The sequence below is a fragment of the Lepisma saccharinum genome, chromosome 9 (genome assembly GCF_977018435.1).
Source record: "Lepisma saccharinum chromosome 9, izLepSacc3.1, whole genome shotgun sequence".
NCBI lineage: Eukaryota > Metazoa > Arthropoda > Insecta > Zygentoma > Lepismatidae > Lepisma > Lepisma saccharinum.
The window spans coordinates 85,646,197-85,661,599 of record NC_139237.1 but is presented as its reverse complement, the minus strand read 5'-3'; the positions used below and the strand labels follow the sequence as shown (position 1 = coordinate 85,661,599).

Below are 15,403 nucleotides of genomic sequence, written 5' to 3'. Positions count from 1 at the left end.
TCTTTGATTACAAGACGACGACGTTAATATTTGTATTGAATGCATCACATTTGGTCATCAATTGGCCCAATTCCAAAGTACAGAGTAAGCCAAAAGTCCCATTACCCCCTATGTATTTTCCGACGAGAAAAGGTTATGGATCTGAAGTAAATAGAGTATGATAAGAGACGAGACATGTTAGCTGAGGAGGTTACAGACAACAATTTAGTCCAGATTGTCTGTGTGGACACTATCATTTTCATAACAGAGAATTATACACCTCCAGGTACGGTGTGAAATTCTACGCAGCATTATGCGAGTGATCATGGCAAATGCATGCACAACGGCTTCTTCCAGTTCGTAAATTGTGCGGTAACGCGCGCCGGCAACTTGCTGTGTAATATAACCTCACAATGCATTATCACATATCTACGGGGTAACGGGACTTTTCGCTCACCCTGTTTAGATAATGCAGAGAAAGAACAAAATTACTAAGAAAGCTTCTTCACTTTGGCTTCATAGAGGAAGAAATTTTCAGTCAAAACATTTCAGAATGTACTCCGAAGTAAAAGTAAACAAAACAAGGAGGTCTTATCTACTTCAACAAGCAAGGCCATCTGGCAGTGCGCCAGTTAAAGTAAAAGCAAAAAGTCCCACAGTATTGGTTTGTGTGTAGCTAGGAACGAACGCAGCGATACAATGTGCGCCCGTTATCAACATGTAGTGGTTGGAGCCGGTGTTGAAGGTTCGTGGACAGCTTACAACCTTGCCAGAAGAGGACGCCATGTTCTGCTACTTGAACAGGTAGTCATAACAGAAAATATCCGTTTATCATTTTACACGCTCTAACAAACTTCAGACTTCAAAAGCATGGTCAGACGCATAGCGTTAGAATAAGGACGTGGAGGCTAGTGTGTTTGGGGAACCAAGTTTGAATGTAGCTTAATGTGGATTAAAATTATATATTGTTTTCTACATACTAATATAATAATCATCATTATACAATATATTAACCACGCTCATAAAAATTCTGTTCCATATTAAGTTTTCATTAATATATAGTAGTTTTAATTCTATATATTAGACTATTATTATTACATTTATTGTTAATTTAGTCTAAATCCCAACATGTACAATAACTACAAATATCAAATATGAAATCGATTGTAAACTACATGCAAAGTTTAAAAAATATGTATTTTTTTTTAAATTTTAAGGTAAAAATGCATCTGAACCACGATAAATTGGGGGAAGGGGAAGTTCCCTCCTCAGGACCCCCTTTAATGAAGTCTCCTGTTAGAATTCTGTGGAATAAGGAGAATACAAGAAATAATTGTTTAAACAATACAAAAATATATACGTATATGTACAGAAAGCTGGCTATCTCATGACAATGCCAGTTCTCATAACGTCAGTAGAGCGTCAGTTCCGTGTTGAAATCACCCACCATACTTTCAAGATTACCTTATCGGGATTTTTATTTTTCCCACCATCAAAAATTAAAACATGGAGGGTACTAAACATCACAAAGGCAGTGTTGTCAGTACGCGAAAAACACCAACAATAAAAGAAATGTCCAACACATTTATGATAGAATAAAATATAGTACATATGGAGTTGGTGTAATAATTTATTCCAAAACTACAATAATTGATTGACTGAATTGGTGTTTTGAGTGCACTTATGAACAGCAAGGGTAATCGATACTGGACCTGCAGTTTAAAGTGGGATCCGAACCGCTATGTGCCTCCACCGGGTATCGAACCCGGGACCCCTTGATTACAAAGCGAAGACGCTAATTAATTAATAGGGCTATAATGCTTATGACGTAAAAACAACCAAAATATGCAAAATAAAATATGCTCTTATGGCCTAAAATTGTACAAAACATGCACTATAATTTGAAAAATACGCCCTTATAAGTGGGCTGTTTCAAACATCAATATCTAACATATGTCGAGATAATTTCACATACGTACTGTTTTTAGTTCACTTTATGGCCCCTGAGTTGCAATGCACAATGAATACTTTCTGTAAATTTTCAAATAAAAATGAAAAAGATTTTGCTAGAGCCCCCTCTCAAATTCGAATGAATATGTAAATAAGAACGAATCCACTTCGAAAATGACTGTATATTTCTTGAAAATATGCTGAATATGACCGAAAGTACATCAAAATATGCTCTATCGCGCAGAAATTGCCAAGTATGCCAAAATATGACCTTAAAAAGCGCCTTAATTAATTAGTTTCTTCATAATATGAATTTCCATATGTTTATGGAACACATCAACCTTACCAAAAAAATATGCTAAGTCATGAAAATCCTAGCCATAATAATTAATATTATATTAAAAAAATGTTGTAGGTATGTCAGCGTTTCAGGATAATTCCATCATTAACTAATTATACAGAAAATCTCACAGAAAAAGTGTAAATGAAAATAACACCAGCCAATAAATGCAATAAGAATGAGATTTGTATCAACATCTAAAATAAACACACATTAAAGATATTAAATATTCATAACACCAACCACATTCTCTTTCAGGTGAAAGAGTACAGTTGACAAGGGAAAGCCACCTGCTAGATTGTTCCAGAACTACTTTCTAATAGTCTGGAGGGGAGTATTTTTGTGTATATGTATCGTCTTGTTGTGTACCTTGTTACATTTGTACTTGGTACAGAGTCTGAAGAAGAAGAAGGTTGAAACGTTACGTTTAGTTTATGTTTTATAATAAAATAAATTCCTGCCTTGGTCAGCATATTGAGTTTTTTTAAATATTCAATATCGATAATGAAAAACGTGACCTGTAGATGGGGAATTCAACACAAATAAAGATTATACAGGACAAAACACATCATTGCAGATGATTATAATTATCCAGCTTGGTTCCAGAAGGAAGAGCCTCGCTAGCCTGCAATAATATACATTTTAGGTGTACTGTGAGGAAGAGAGGTTTATATCAGAGTAGTTTTAGTTTCAGAAAGTGACCTTGGCCTGCAATAGGCATCAGTGTTTAACTAACTGTTGATTCTAGTTTCCACTGCCTCACACCAGAGGGAGTTCTCATGGCCAGAGTAGAATCATTCGCAAAGCCTACCCAGAGGAGTGCCATGCGTTGCTCATGGACGAAGCCTACCAAGAGTGGAGGCAACTGGAGAAAGATACAGGTGTAAATCTTCTTGTGTAAGTATTGAAACTTCTTCAACATCTTTACATTCTTGCAATTTATTAAGCAAATGCTCTCAGTGTAACACGATGCGAAATTACTGCAGATTGGTGAGGGGAAGGAGCAGACATATATATATATATATATATATACACTATAATGTCATTAAATGTGTGTCAATTATTAAGTAATTAAATTATATTACAAAATATACAATAGATTAAATCAACTGCCCTTCATTCAAAATTCGATTGCAAATTAAGATTTTAATAATGCTATGAACAATGATTTGCATGACTAAGGAGGGGGGAGGCAAAAATTAAGAGACATTAAGAAGATAATAGTTTCCTACATAAAATTCACATCTAAATGTTATTACGTGCTTTGTTCTATTAATATATTTATATACTTTGCGGTAACTGACGAAACCGATGAGAAATGGAGAAGGAATAACAAGTCGGACTAATTTCTGTGTGTTCTGAGGATTGCTGGTTTCAGTGTCCTTAGAGATGAGGCTCTTTGTTGTTCGTTCTTTGTGTGTTTTCGATATTATTCCAGTAAAGTATATTTGACTTCAAAACTAATTGTTTGTCTTATGTTGTTAGAACAAAAACTCTCCCCCAGGAAAAGTTTGGTGGGGGGGAAGTTTTAGGACTAGATCGTTGGTGGGAGAATTCCCACTGTTCCCCCTGGATTTCGCACCCTGCAGTGTAATACATATTTCTTCAAATTCTATATTTGGCATTTCCTTGTTGCAATGGCACCTGACAAAAATAATCTGGTCCCGCCAGGAAATGAACATTGGACACATTTTGTTATCAACTTATTCAATTTTCGGAACGCCGATCTCCGTGGTGTCACAAACAATTTCATCATGTCGTCACTCATCCTCATCTTCGCGATTAGCCAAAAGTGGCAGAAAAGCGAAGTTCCATAAAATAAACCAAATCAATCACTTTTGAGAACAAAATAGGACATTTTAATGTGGATTAACAAAGGTTGAGCTTGCAACAGTGGATTTGAACAAGTTTCCTGACGTTTGGGATCATGCAATTCACTTTGTAGTTTGGAAACTAAAAATACGGAGCCACGGAACTTCGTTGCTGATGAAACTACACACTGTCCCGGGAAGTACTGGAGCGAACAAAAACAAGTCCCTGGGCAAGTAGTACTCGAGGGAGCCCGACCAATGAACGCTGCAGCCACCAACCGTTTGTAACAGCACGTATTGCTTCACTCCGTCCACTTGCTATCTCCACTTCTCTGCTGTTATGCGCGGCTTTGTTACACAGAGTGCCGAGACAAGGTATACACATGCAGTGTAGATCATGTTTTTTATTAGATCCTGATTTTTGAAAATATAACCTTCTTAAACGCTAATTTTGAAAACGTGGTAAATTTATGGCCTCCCACTGGCTCATAGCCGCCATCTAAAGGCAAAATACAAGCTCGTAGCTTGGGGAGATAGAAGTCTTGAAGATGAATATATCAGTGTATTACAACTTATTGAACAACATGTTTAATCTTGCTAAGAAAGTAAAATTAATTACCACTATACGCTATATAAATTCGATATTTGTAGGATTTCGGGGAGAGGGCTTCAGCGCCCTAAGTCCTCCCTCTGGCTACGTGTCTGGCCTCCCAACAGTCAAAATTCGTTAGCAATTGACGGAAACATATTAAAGAGTATGTCTTTGTCTTTTTCATTTACAGTGAAACTGGCTTGCTCTGTCTTGCTGGTCCTTCTGGCTATGGTGCGTTCAATGACGTCATGAACTCTTTTAGCAAGCTGAGGGTCGCCAAATACAAAGAGCTTGACTTGAAGGAGCTCAGGGAAAAGTTTCCGCAAGTGAAGTTCGGAGAGGACTATCGTGCGTGTGTCGACTACGAGGGAGGCATTTTGAGAGCCGACGTATGCCTTGCAACTGTCAGGGTAAGCTGCAAGATATACGCTTACACATCTTCTCTCGATGGTTTAGCGGCACATTCAACAAGTATAAATTTACTCTTGTCGTTATCTGAGACTCTGTGCCATGGCACACGTCGCACACTCGCACAAGGTGCCGTCGCACACACACAGAGGGTGCCCCTACCCCGAAGGCAAATGCTCGCCCCCCCAAGATCATGTCATAATCCCCATGAACTATTTAATTATGACAGCACGTCTACTGTTACCCAAGTACTGAAAGTCACTTTTCTTAGCTTCATGTAACACTTTATTTGATTTATGCTGATCCCTAAAATCTTCATCTAACGGATTAAATATGGTGCACCTAGTAGCAAAAGTGAATTGCTAAGGAAATATATCGTATTTCACCGCATAATCGTCGCATCCTGTTTTTTCTCAGTCCAAAAATTGCTTTTTTACCTTTCATCAGTGGCGGCGATTAGGGGGGGAACGATGGGGGGTGCAGTTGCCCCCCCGCACTATGCTATAGCTTATTTACCAAGGGAAAGTAAACTGTCTTTTCCCCCCAGTTTTGAAACCCAATTGCCGACACTGACTTTCATCGTGTAATCGTCACATCAAATAACGAAACCAATGATAGCGACGCAGAATCTTCGGACAGAGAAGATTAAATTTTGAAAATCCGTACTTGGCAACACTTTAGTAAGTTTCTCAAGTGTGATATTTCGACTATAATGCACAAATAAATGAGAACTACACTTTATTTTCAGACTGGAAAAATTTTCACTAAAATGTCACAGAAATTAGTGCAGATTTGGAATATTCAATTTTAACGTACATATATTCACGAGTATTCCGTGCATCCTACCTAATCCTGCACCAAAGACAGTTTACCTAGTAATAAATGATTTTTAAGTACCGGTAAACGGGCACAAAATCAGGGTTGGTAAAGTCCAGGAATTTTAAATAAATTCAATTCCGGTCCAGGAGATGGTTAAAGTTCGGTATATCGGAGACACATTAAAATCGGATATATTGTGATTCACATGGTTCGTACTTACCTATTGTGTATTACGGAACATAGTTCAAGGTGCCATTATGCTTTTTACACGAACACAAACACATTTTTTCACATTTCCAGTGATTTCTTTTATTCCTTTCTTAGCTTCCGTGACACACAATATGGCGGGCACATTTTGACTCACGTTGTGGGAATGCAGTGTTTCCAACCTTGACCGAAATATACCTACTATGGTGATCGTCACGTGTGAACATTTTACATTATGCACGGGTAGCTGATGGCTAGCTCCACGAACCATTCACGGATAGCCCCACGAACCATTTCCGATAAGGTTAGGTTAGGTTTGGTTAGGCAAGCATAGTGAAAAAAGGGGGGTTGGAAACACTGACAGGGGATTACGTCATCAAACGTACGCAGCATGCAGTTCACGCAGGCGAAGCAAATGAAAGCAATCGCAATTGTGCGTCGGTGAGATATTTATCTTGAAAAGAACATGATTTCCCGGTCAAATATATTCCACGATGAAAGAAAACACCTCGACGAACGTTGGGAAGCTTGTAGAAACTCATTTCCGTAAGTAGTTTCTTCTGTAAAATTGAAGAAATGTGTCTCTGATATACCGAACTTTTACCCACGAGAGAAAATCAGCAAGCGTAAATGGGTTCTGGACTGTAAAGAACCTTTTTTATCTGTAAAGTATTTCAATTCAGTCCAGGAACATTTTTTCCGGATGAATTTAAATTCGGTCCAGGAACCTTTTTTTAAATGTAACAATACACATCTTGGACCGAATTTAAATTGTGCGAGAAAAAAGGTTCCGATCCTACAGCGGAACCCAATTGAACCCATTAGAATTTATGGGACCTTCAACAACCTTGCACAAAATTGTCGTAGAATCTGCGACGATTATGCGATGAAATACGTATTCCGATCGGCCCGTAGCCATAATTGATCTCCGGGGGGAGCTTTGTAAATCAAGTCCATTTTCAAAAGATTAACAATGTTAAATGAAGGTAAATTATGTGTGTGTGGGGGGGGGGGGGGTGGTCATTAAGTTACATAAAGTTTAGAAATATCACACAAATACTACATCTTTCTATATCTTTTAAAACATCACTTGAAGTTTTAATTGGGTGCTACTGAAATCATCCTTTACTACACACTCCATACTATGTTTGATGATACAGATATTTACGAGACACAAGAAAAGCTGGAGAATTTTCAATCATAGTGCCTACCGTACATTCCACTCCCCGGCCGAAACAATAAAACTCCTCTTCGTTCCCAAAACTTGGGAGCTTTTAACCTTTGACGCAGATGCGGAGGGAACTTGCATAATGACATCAAATTGACAGATTTCTGTATAAATGGGAGGTCGCAACAGGGGCAACGAAAGTACAGATAAAGAAGCTCCCCTGTGAAGAAACTTTCTGAAGTCTAGAGAAGAGAAAGAATCTCCTAAATACTTGCCGCTACTTAAGACTTCTTACAAATAAGATGAATGAATGTAATAGCTGCTGTTCATGCTCCCTAAATTTATCCTTTACCAAAGTTGTGAGCAAAATAATATCTGCTACATTTTCACTTTTCACTGCAAACAAATTACACAAAATAGTTTTACCTAATGTCTAGTGGCTGACCTCAGTGCCAGGAGGGGCTGACGGTAGTTCCAGGGGGCTCAGCCCCCCTGACCCCTGCCTGCCTACGGACCTTTCCGATTCTCCTCTCCTCGCCTCATCGCAGGATGGTCAATGTGTAAACTTTTTTACATGTATTTTAGAAATATATGTAATTTTAAGAAAAATCCCCAAAAAGATTTTGGCGGCGTGGTCTGCGCCATTATATTCCCTTGGTACGTACATATATCTGAAAAAGTAGCATAGTAGGATAAGTTTAAACAGATAAATTTTTCAAATATCGTGCCTAAGTCCAGAACGAAACCGGGAATCCCGGGTTCTAAGGTTCGGTCATCCAAAGGTGTATGTTCTCGGTCTCGTCTTGACAAGACGTTCTCTCAATTTTTACAAGGCTACCTCGGTGTACTATTCCTGTTACCGAGTTGCATTTAGATTAGTTGTTTTACGTCATTTTACCTCTTAAAAGGAGTGATTACCCTTAAACAATAACAAGGAAAGGAAACACACGGCATGCGTTTGGAGTCATTCAACGACAAAAACGACCTGAGGTGGGGATTTGCGTGCACAAATACAAAATACCGGTATTTGTCGATGGATACGCATGCACACGAACTTTTGTACATCACAAACATAATGTATGCACACGAAGAGAATATTATCAGAGTCTAATCTGCTTGTTTAGTCATCAAAATAACGTTGTAAATACAGACACACTTTCCTAGCCGCCACAACTGATTGTATACACTACGAGTATTCGCGCCAACTACCAAAAAATAACGCTGTAGGGCGCTGGCGTCGCCCCTCGCTGTTCCAGTCCAGACAGACAACTGTCACGACAGATTAATAACATTGCTCATGTTATTAATAACTGGGACTGACTGCAATGTCGGATTTGTATTCTAAGTGAAAATAATTGATAAGAAATGAAGATGATATAGTAGAAAAACGTATTATCATTCTCGATTTTAGGATTTTTAGTTGACCCTTGATCAAATGATTGCAAACACAGTCACGTGCAGACTAAAAGCATCAAGCAACAGACGTTTTCGTTGTTTTAAAACAACAGAAAGAGTGCTGTTGTAAGACATGAATATGAGTACAATTACTATAATACTGTGTGCTTTTACGTGTGCAGAATGATACTCTAGAGCTATGAAAATATTTTAAGCCAAGTTGTGGACGAATTGTATGATTTATGATAGAAATGAAGTGTTACATATAATATTAGAAATATAGTTTCGTCAAAATTGTAACGATATTTCTCACTGGTATGCACTCAAAAGAAAGTATAATATAGATATGAAAGCAAATACACATGAAAAAAGTTTCGATGCTTTTCATCTACACTAAAGTCGACCTTCGTGACGAAGTGGTTAGCACACCGCGCTACGACCCCAGGGGTCTCGGATTCGAATCCCGGATGTTCTTTGTGAGTATCCCTTCATCAATTTCGTATCATCACTCATCCTTAACGTAAGTGAAGAAAAGCGAAGTAAAATAAAGTAAATCATCAACAACAAATCATCTACACTGAACTAACGTACAACATAACCTTGACTTGAAAACTGTTATAAGAATAATAGTTCTTCTGTAGATCTCGGCTTCGCTACGATTAGGAACGTAAACAATAAGCAAATTAACGCATGCAAACGAAAAATCTGCAGCATACGAGTAATGCATTTAATTACGACAGCGTTTCTACTACTATCATATTATTAAAAATAACTTCTTTAATGTTTTACCGAACATTTTACTTGATCTGTTCTCCATAAATTCTTGATGTGCAACTGTTTTAGTAGCAAAAGTGACTTGGAACCAGCTAAACTAAATTAATTAGTAAGGAAATATATTCTGATTCCTCCCTCCCCCCGTCGTCGTCCTGTAATCAAGGGGTCCCGGTTTCGATACCCGGTGTAGGCACACAGTTATTCGGATCACACTTTAAACTGTAATTCCAGTCCCAATTAACCTATCTTTGCATAAATTGGACTTAAAACCTCAAACCTCCTCCATCCCCCGCCTCATAACACACAAATCTTTTATATGGCTGCTAGTGTGTTGAGAGAAACAGCTCAAAAACTTATTAGTTCCTTTCTGGTCACTTAAACTGACATTGGTACACTCTTTTGTACTTTCCAAACCCTTCTAAAAGGCACTAAAATCTAAAACCTACTTGCATTTCAGAAACGGTTTCTGGAAGTTGGAGGGGTGATCCGTGACAGCACCGAAGTCCACGATATAGAGCCAGGACACCCAGTCACCGTTCGTACAGGAAAAGAGTCCTTCCAAGGAGATTCCGTGGTGCTTTGCCCAGGTCCGTGGGCGAAGGAGCTGACCACGAAGCTAGGTCTAGATCTCCCCCTGACGCCCCTCAGGACGAACGTCTTCTACTGGCGGGTGAAGGAGGGAGGGTTCATACCAACCACCTTCATGGATTTGGGTTCCGTTGGAGGATTGTGGGGAATACCTGAGCTGGAATATCCTAAACTAGTAAAGGTAAAATCGCCTCACTTGTGCTTTAACTCGCTTCTCCATAAAGCGTTTTCATCCAAGGTCACAAAGTGGGCGTACCCCCCTTTATTTTCGAACCTACGAAGGTAATAGTTGGATTACTTGATATGAACACATACCCGTGTCATTGATTAACCACCTCTGGGACTTCTTGGAGGCCCTTCAGAACGTTATTGAGGGGAACGTCACAGGCCGGAAAGAGGTCTTATTCACGCTTGCATCGCGAAGTGTGCCAAAATATGATGCAGAGTTCGGCCGTGCTACAAAAATGACGGTCTCCATAGCGATGTTCCGGACACTTAAACCATCAGGTATGTGTTCATATGAAGCATTCAACCATAACCATCGTAGTGTCGAAAATACAAAGGGTGGTACGCCCACTTTGTGACCTCCCTGTAGTTCTAACGACATTGTTCGGTTGTTTGTTAAGTAGAATTTTTACTTTGCGTAATTAGTCTAATTCTTCTTCGTGAAAATGTAATCATTAACGTTTCCACCATTGGCTTTATTGAATTTTTTGTTTTCATATTTTGTTCCCTTTCTACAACAAATTTATTATCTTTTAATACAGGAAATGTTAACAATTAATATTTGTTTTATCTTTACATGTGAACTTTCAAAAACAGTTCCACTAATTCAGTTTTGTGTGCAATGGTTTAAAGGGAAAATAACTGAATAACGGGCCCTTTTCTTTTTCGGCTCGGATAATAATTATAGAGATTCCACGTACTACTCTATTAACAAAAAAAGACAAAAATATTGTAATGTTTTAACTTGTAACAAGTAGTGGATCATATATAATTTTAAAATCGGCTTATTTAATTAACTGACAGTATATTTTCCTTGAACCTTCGCGGCAAATGGAAAAGTTGGTAACATTTCTCAAACTGTGCTCCATGAATTATGTGGAAAATCTAATATACATGATTTGCAATTGTATTGTTGCTATTAGAGGCGCGTTAACGTTTTCTTTTTCTTCCCAGATTTGCGCAGGGGACCACACCCGGCCAGCGAACCCTAACAAGCGCGACGAGAATAGCTGTGAGAGTGTAGAAGTGGAAGAAAAGCTGATTTCAGAATACATCAAGAGGCATTTCCCTGGAATCGAACCGAAACCTTCCGTGCTCGAAACATGCATGGTAACGGTAAGTTCAGGCAATAATCCAAGAAAAATATGACTTCTTGCCTGACAGTTATGCTAACATGGCACGAAACTGATGATTCTGGATCTGACTCCCTGACTACGCTATTTCATCAGTTCACAATCCATCTTCATCGTCGCGATTTACCTTAATGTAAAGAAGGGCGTGAATAAAAAAGGAAGCCTCACAGCAGTTGGAAACTATTTCTTCAGTCTAATTTATGTTCATATAGCCTTGCTTTACAGTTTAAAGTGAGATAGTAACCACTGTCTCCACTGGGGAATAGTCATGAGTAGGGATCTTGGTTTTTCGCAAACTTGATAACACCGAAATATGTTAATTGTTACAAAAAAAAAGTGTTTATGTATGTACAGTGACTTTTACAAACGCATTATTCATACGTTTGAAATCGCGAAATGACGCGACTTTGGCATAAAATGCGAATTGGAGGCCTTTTCCACGAATTTCACACATTTTGCGTTTAAAAAATGAAAAATACCACGAACATTCTCGTATTTTAGGCTTAAATGAAATTCACCATATTTATGGGTGTATAACCTACACGCTTTCCAGAATTTTATCCCCCCAAAAGACTACGGTGCGTGTTGTGCATGGAATCATTGCGACGCATATATGAAACCACGTGGAAATGGATGTCTCCCACAATTTGATACCTTCTATCGGAAATTTTTGCATCACCGAGCAATAGTGTTGCCCACGAGACGAGACTTTGGCCCGTCTCGTCTCGTGGAAATGCTGTGAAATGCTGTCTCGTCTCGAAAATATTCGTTTGTCAAAGGGACACATGATCAATCTCGTCTCGTCTCGAATTTTTAAAAGCCTGTCCCGTCTCGTCCCGTGGGCAACACTACCGAGCAAGGACGCGGCGTTCTGGCGGGAGATCTAGGCTGCACCTACCGACTCATGGGAGCCGCAACATCGGTACTTGTTGAGGGAAACACGTTTTGGGTTACTGAGCTGGAGCTTTTCCAACGTATGAAACTGTTACGAACAGGAATACGCAATGCAACCTTAAAATTAAAATACTAGTTTAAAATCACAATGAAGGTGTAATTTTAAGTTTATTTGGTAGAAAAGTTAGCTAAAGATAAAACGAAAATTTTGGGAAAAATTACACCGAAAAATCGGAATCCCTAGCCATGACGAGAGAATAGTGAAAAGCTAATAAGATTGCTCGCATGTAATTCTTTTGTGACTCAATGTTTTACCACGTTTGTTTGCGAAATTCAAATATTTTTAGTAATATAGTTTCTTAAATTTTACCATATAGATGACACCAGATGATCTAAGCATTATGGATCGCCACCCACAACATGACAATATCATAATCGGCTGTGGATTTTCAGGTACGTACACTAACAGTAATATTGTTCTGAATGTGTAGCCTATAGAGTATACGTATAGCTATAACTTAATGCCATGTAAAACCACTGTAGTTGGGGGAATGATTGATTGGGTTTATTTAACTTCGCATTTCTGCCACTTTTGGCTAATTGCGAAGATGGGGATGAGTGATGATATGATGAAATTGATGAAGGGACGCTCACAAAGAATGTCCATGCCCAGGCCGGGATTCGAACCCGGGACCTCTGGGGCCGTAGGGCGCTGTTGTAACCACTCCGCCACGGAGTAGGTGGGGGGGGGGGGGGAGTAACTAAAGTTTTAAGTGTGATAATAATTCATAAAACAAACTGAGAATGCGAGGATATTTTAAAACAATATTTCTAATGTCGTTGTTACGTTTCCTTTGATATTGGAATTTTAAAAAATAAATCTAGGATCGGTAATAATTCGCAGATCCGTCGTGGGTCCAATCCCCACACCAGCAAAAAGAGAGAGAGAGAAAAAAGAGTATCTGAAACGGGAAAAAAGATTTCTGTCTCAAGGAGTAGTGTTAGATAAGGCGACAATTCGTAACGACTGCTTGCATTCTAAGCAGTGACGGGGGGGGGGGGGGAGGGGTCAAGCTCCTGCCTTGGTCGACCACTCCTCTCCGCAGGAAACAAATACCAGCCTGCCCCAGGAGTCTGGAACAAGGGTCTCACTTATTGCACAACACTTGAGCAACCTTGTGTTCTGACGTCACGGGAGTAAGCTTTTTAATTTTAGGCTAGATGCCTACGTTGTCAGCTAGCTAGGTTTAGTTCTCTTAGCCTAAATAATATTTTTTCATTGTATTTATGCTAATGGAACCTAACCTAACAGGCCTAACCTAACCTCGTATGCATTTCTCGTCTGACGTCAGGACGAAAGGTTGCTAAAGTGTTGTTCAATAAGGGATACCCGTGGAACAAAGCCACGGTAGAGAGGGGGGAGAAAGCGAGGTGCAGAACAGTGTACGCTGATGCAAACGTCTCGCAGAAGCAGTCGTGTTGTCCCCTCCATGCAATCGCTTCTCCTCCCACGCGTTCATTGGTCGAACCCTCTAGAGTCACTACTTGTGCATTTTGTATGGTATTTTGACTGACTACCACCCAAATATACCTCCCCTTCTTTTCTGGCGTCGTCAGTGATTCAAGATATTGCTAAATCCAAATTGTGGTCATAACTATACAGTAAAAAAAATAGTATAGATCTGGAAACCCATTTCATTGGACAATTAAACAATATAATGCAATCTGACTGAAATCTGATATATGTACATTTAAGCTAGTGAAGACTGCTTGAGAAATGCTGATGCCAATGCGGTTCGTTATTAAATATGAGAAATTGTAATCAGTTGCTTCTTCTCTAGGCAACCATTCTGCGTTAGTTCAATGCTTATACACCAAACTGACAAGTTACTGTCTTCTAATTTGCAGGTACTGGCTTTAAAATTGGCCCAGCTGTGGGACAAATTCTGGGCGACTTATCTTGCGGACAACAACCGAGTCACGATGTCAAACCATTTACCATCCAACGCTTCCTAACTAAGGCGTAACACCAGTTTCTTACTTTTTTTAAAGTAAGAGATTATTCAAATAAAAATATCAATTTGTTAATAAAGGTTTATGAACCATAATTTATTTATTTATTTATTTATTGAGAAAATTCCAGATACAGGACAGGTGGCCATTTTACACTGAAATTGTCAACAATGAAAACGCAATAATAATAATAACAATAAACAAAAATATTAAAAAAATTAAAAGTAACCAAATAACACAAAGAGAATAGCAAATAACACTTTTTAACTCCGACAAGACTGATTATTCTTAATAGTTCACGGTTTTCCATAATTTATAAAATATATGATTGTTAATGCTTGACCTGTTATAATATATGGATCTTCAACAGGGTGTGGTCCAATTATTATAATTAAAAAGAGAGGTACAATTTATTATATTAAATTAAACTATTGACAGTAGTAGTGTAAAATACCATAGGATTGGGACAAAATTTTTCTTGTATTAAAATTAGGCTAAGATGCCTATAAAAGTTTATTACTCAAGTGTCCCCCTCTATCAAATTTAAGATTTTTGTACAATATTACTGGGATGAAGAGGGAAGAGATATTTTTGACTGAATAGAAATATTTAAAACTAAGGCAAAATATCTATAAAATCTTATTGCTACTGTATATAACCTACGATTTTTGAGCTTCTGAGAAAAAGAGGACTCTCCTCTCTGATTGATTTGACTACACCTGAATCTGCCACCTACCCACCCACACCCACCCACCTATATTTACCCACACATATTTACTTCCGGTTCACTTCCGGTTTAAATTTAGAATATTAATATGTTAACTCAAATATTTTAATTCAGGACCGGACTCAACTGATATATCTAATACTAAGACAATGTAATATGCAGAGGTTTTCTAGAATTGCTCTGTTTGGTTTCGCGTGAGTATTTTTATTTCTTGAGTTTCTCAGTTTGGTAGATAAAGCAGCGCGTGGGTATTTTTATCTTGGGTGCATTTTAATATTACCTACACTAACCTGTCACTTGCTTAGCCACTACTCTGTGGATATTTTTATCTTGAGTGCATTTTAATATTATCTACACTAGACAGCTCACAGCTACCCCAG

The 15,403-nt window shown here is 38.5% G+C and overlaps 1 protein-coding gene across 1 annotated transcript; it reads left to right on the top strand.

Moving 5' to 3' along the window:
* Nucleotides 1–652: 652 nt before the first annotated feature.
* Nucleotides 653–14,385, top strand: LOC145992806 (peroxisomal sarcosine oxidase-like). The gene is made up of 7 exons (XM_083129195.1): nucleotides 653–783; nucleotides 3,018–3,166; nucleotides 4,863–5,082; nucleotides 9,901–10,212; nucleotides 11,211–11,372; nucleotides 12,661–12,736; nucleotides 14,192–14,385. Exons 1-7 carry the CDS (start codon nucleotides 679–681, stop codon nucleotides 14,308–14,310), a joined length of 1,143 nt encoding a protein of 380 aa, XP_082985321.1. The 5' UTR covers nucleotides 653–678; the 3' UTR covers nucleotides 14,311–14,385.
* The last annotated feature ends 1,018 nt before the right edge of the window (nucleotides 14,386–15,403 follow it).

Coding starts and splice junctions, on each gene's coding strand:
- LOC145992806 (XM_083129195.1), top strand. CDS start 679: ATGTGCGCCCGTTATCAACATGTAGTGGTTGGAGCCGGTGTTGAAGGT. Junction 3,167..4,862: donor ACAGGTGTAAATCTTCTTGT/GTAAGTATTGAA, acceptor TTTCATTTACAG/TGAAACTGGCTTGCTCTGTC. Junction 12,737..14,191: donor AATCGGCTGTGGATTTTCAG/GTACGTACACTA, acceptor TCTAATTTGCAG/GTACTGGCTTTAAAATTGGC.